The sequence below is a fragment of the Lactuca serriola genome, chromosome 8 (assembly GCF_051521515.1).
Source record: "Lactuca serriola cultivar US96UC23 chromosome 8, Lser_US96UC23_V15, whole genome shotgun sequence".
NCBI classification, from domain to species: Eukaryota; Viridiplantae; Streptophyta; class Magnoliopsida; order Asterales; family Asteraceae; genus Lactuca; species Lactuca serriola.
Window position 1 is genome coordinate 14,055,095 of NC_136415.1, and position 3,960 is coordinate 14,059,054.

At 42.2% G+C, this 3,960-nt stretch overlaps 1 protein-coding gene across 1 annotated transcript; it reads right to left on the reverse strand.

Annotated features, from left to right (window-relative positions):
• Positions 1-349: 349 nt before the first annotated feature.
• LOC145065834 (uncharacterized) lies at positions 350-3,749 on the reverse strand. Its single transcript, XM_079012926.1, has 2 exons — positions 985-3,749; positions 350-902 (listed from the first exon to the last, which is right to left on the reverse strand). Exons 1-2 carry the CDS (start codon positions 3,602-3,604, stop codon positions 502-504), a joined length of 3,021 nt encoding a protein of 1,006 aa, XP_078869052.1. The 5' UTR covers positions 3,605-3,749; the 3' UTR covers positions 350-501.
• Positions 3,750-3,960: the final 211 nt, after the last annotated feature.

The window sequence follows — 3,960 nt, forward strand, 5'->3', positions numbered from 1 at the left end:
TTTTCTAATATCGAAAATTGTAAAGTCAATCAAACCTTCTAATACCCACCACCATTTTATCTTTGTCACATGAAAGAACTACATCATAAAAAATCCTCCTCAACTCATCAAGTTGCACATGTTCATCTCCACCTCTGCTCGGCGCCAACTCCACGCTCCCATCGTACCCCACATTTGAGGAACAAAATACTCTTTACTCAACTCCAGAGCAAATAATCTATCAAATCGAGACATGAAAGGAGTTTCTTACATACTTATGACGATTGATTTTTTAAAAACATAAATATTTGGTGAGCTTTTCTCCTCCATATTTTATTTTTTAAAGGTACGAACAAAAAAGAGACTAAAATAACATTAAGATACCATAGATTCATTCTTTCCTTAATTAAGAGACTCAAAACACATCGATTTTTCATTGACACTTGAAAAAGAAAAAGAATACTTCTATACCAAACCAATCCCCACCCCTTAGAACAAAGAAAGAAGAAATTTTATTAACATTCAACCACTAGACTTTTGTACCGGAGGTTTACCACCACCATTAACCACCACTCTAACACCGTCATCTGGTGATTTCCTCTTGGGTTTGGCTTCTTGCAACATGGACACCACATCTCTCATCGAAGGTCTATCCGGCGGGTTTCTACTTGTACATAACAACGCTATCTTTAATAGGCACATCATTTCCTCCCTTACTGAACTACATGAACCGCCCGCATTTTTATCTAACACCTCCTTTGCACCCTCTTTGCTCTTGATTTTCGACCGCACCCAATCCACAATGCTATTACCCTCCCCAAATTCTGACTCAACCGATCTCCTTCCGCTTATGAGTTCCATTAACAATACCCCAAAACTGTATATGTCACTTTTCTCATCGACTTGTAAAGTGTAAGCATATTCTACACAAAATAAATGAAACAAATAACATCAACAATTTATCCATACAAGACTTAATTAAAGAAAATGTTAGAGACACATTACCAGGGGCTATATAGCCGTAGGACCCTGCAATCACGGACATTGATTCGTTACAATGGATCAACTTGGCCACACCAAAGTCTGCCACCCTTACCTCCATCTCGCCATCCAATAAAATATTGGACGGCTTCAAATCACGGTGTACAACCACTGGATCGCAGTCATGATGGAGGTAGCAGATCCCCTGTGCCACCCCCAACGCGATCTTGTACCTTGTGAACCAATCCCCTACCAAATTGTCACATTTGTTTTTTCCATGAAGTAGATCATCTAAACTTCCATTAGGCATATACTCATAGAGGAGCATGGTACATTCCCTGTTGCTGCAACACCCTAACAATCTCACTATATTCCTATGCCTCACGTTACCCAACACCTCCACCTCAGCCAACACACCTTTCCTTAATCTGATTGTCTCCTTGTGCTTTCCGCGTAACTTTTTAACGGCTATGATCTCGCCCCCTGGCATCTCTGTTTTGTACACCGTCCCTGTGGATCCCGTCCCTATGATTTTACCTGTCATCGACAAGCTCTCTGCCACGTCATCAGCTGTGAAGTTCAAGCGTTGAAAAGCGGTTAGTTTCCACGGCCCCGTTTCCGTTTCCTCCACCACGGATCGTTGTTGGTAGGTTGCACGGAAGCATCGGATTCCGGCGACGAGGATGAAGAGACCGACGCCAAATGCTGCGGCGACGATCCACAGGGTGGCTCCGGCGGTTTTTTTGGGGTGTTGTGATTTTGTCTCCGGTTCAGTTTCTGTCCGGCAGGGTTTACGAATGACTCCGCCGCAAAGTCCTTCGTTTCCGGCGAATGAAGAAGGATGCAGGCTTGAAAATGCAACTCCAGATGCAGGGACCGGTCCGGTTAGCTGGTTATAGGAAACGTTGAAACCTTCTAATGTACTGCAATTTCCGAAAACAGAAGGAATAGTACCGGTAAGAAGATTATGCGATAAATCAACTTCGGTTATGGAAGGAAGAGACGAAATTTCCCATGGAATGATGCCGGAAATTGAATTACGTTGTAAGTTGAGAGAAATTAGCTTCACACAGTGATCGATATCCCAAGGAATGCTACCACTCAATTCGTTCCCTTCCATCTCGATCTTGTAGAAGTTTTCACAGCCTTTAAATTGTGGGATGTCCCCTTTGAATTTACTGTAACTTGCAGAAAATATCTGTAAACTTGGAGCTTTCCAGATATTTTCTGGCAACGTGCTGTCGAACGTATTTTCTGATACATTTAGATACTCTAGTTTAGGTGCATTGAGTAAATCCCCCGGAAATGGTCCCGAGAAATTGTTCTCGCTCATATCCATGAAAGAGATGTTAGGTAAACTCCCAAATCCGATGGGAATTGGTCCGTTCAATCTGTTATATTGGATACGGAACCTGTACAACGAAGTGCAATTCGCCAGAGAAGGTGGAAGCTCGCCGGAAAACTTGTTTGAAAAGAGAATGAGTTTCAATAGATTGTTGCCCAGACAGAGATTCGGTGGAATTGGACCGGAGAGAGAATTAGAAGAGACGTCGAGTCTCTGTAACCTTGAATTTAAGCCTAACTTCTGTGGCAGAATTCCGGTGAGAGAATTATTCCATAGAAACAGATACTCGAGCTTCGGAAGCTCGCCTACTCCTTCAGGAATGCTTCCGGTAAGTCTATTGTTCATTAGACTCAATTCCGTAAGATTCCTCAGCAATGAAATTTCCTCCGGTATTCTCCCTGAAAAGTTATTATTCGACAAATCTAGAATCTCGACTGATTGCAATTTGCCGATGGCCGCCGGAATTTCGCCGTGAAGATTATTTTTGAAAATTAACAATGTCTCCAGCTTCGTCAAGTTTGTAACACCAATCGGAAACTCACCAGAAAGACTGGCGCTAGAAACGTCAAGTAATGTCAAATTAGACATCAAACCAAACTGCATCGGAACTCCACCGGAGAACGCATTGTATCCAATTTCTAAATGCTCGAGCGACGTTAAAACTCCTAACTCGGCTGGAATTTGACCTCGAAGGCTGTTTCCAGCGAGATGTAAGAACTTCAATCTTTCAAACCCACCATAACTCTTAGGAATCTCACCATCAAAGTAGCTTCCACCGAGATTAAGATGTTCGAGTAACCTCAACCGAACAAACTCCGTCGGCAATGGCCCCGTGAAGCTGTTACTGTAAGCATCGAAGAATGTAAGATGCTTCAATTTCGAAATTCCTGACGGAAACACTGAACTGAAAAGATTGTGATTAACGTCAAGAGTTTGAAGAGATGACAACTCGAAGATTGCGACAGGGAGAGGTCCGGCAAATTGGTTCACACTGATATTTAAATAACGTAAGCTGGTTAAGTATCTGATCTCCGGTGGAATCGTCCCGGAGAGATTCCGGTTAGAGATGTCCAACGAATTAATCCGGTTTGTTTTCGGGTCACATTTGACACCGGACCACGAGCACTGAGTTCCAGGTTTAGATGGATCCCACTCCCAGTCATGGAGTGTATCGAGAGGATCTTTTAGAGATGATTTTAGAGCGAGAAGCGAAAGAAGCTCTGAAGGAAGAGCTGCGGCGGAGATTAGGAAGAATAGAAGGAAAATGAGAGGGAGATACGGCGGAGGACGGTGGTCCATGATTGTTGAGAGAGTGTTAATGGTGGATTCGAGTAAGAAAAGGTAGTAAATTTAAGGGATTTGGATTGTTGCTTTTTAGGAGTGGTGGGTGTAGTGCAGAGGATGTTTCATGATGAATGATGATTGATGATTGTTGTGTTGAGTGGGGTTTGTTTGGTGTGAAGAGCGAAGTAAGAAGCACAACCCCACGCTCTCTTCCCCCTTCCCCTTATACATACATGCTTTTCTTTCTTTCTTGACTTTATATTTTTGAAATCAGTTTCTTTTTATATCTATGTTATGCTAAAATACAAAATATGAAAATAATATTTCATTAAAATAATAAGTGGAATATGGATGGAGGAAAACATGAGATT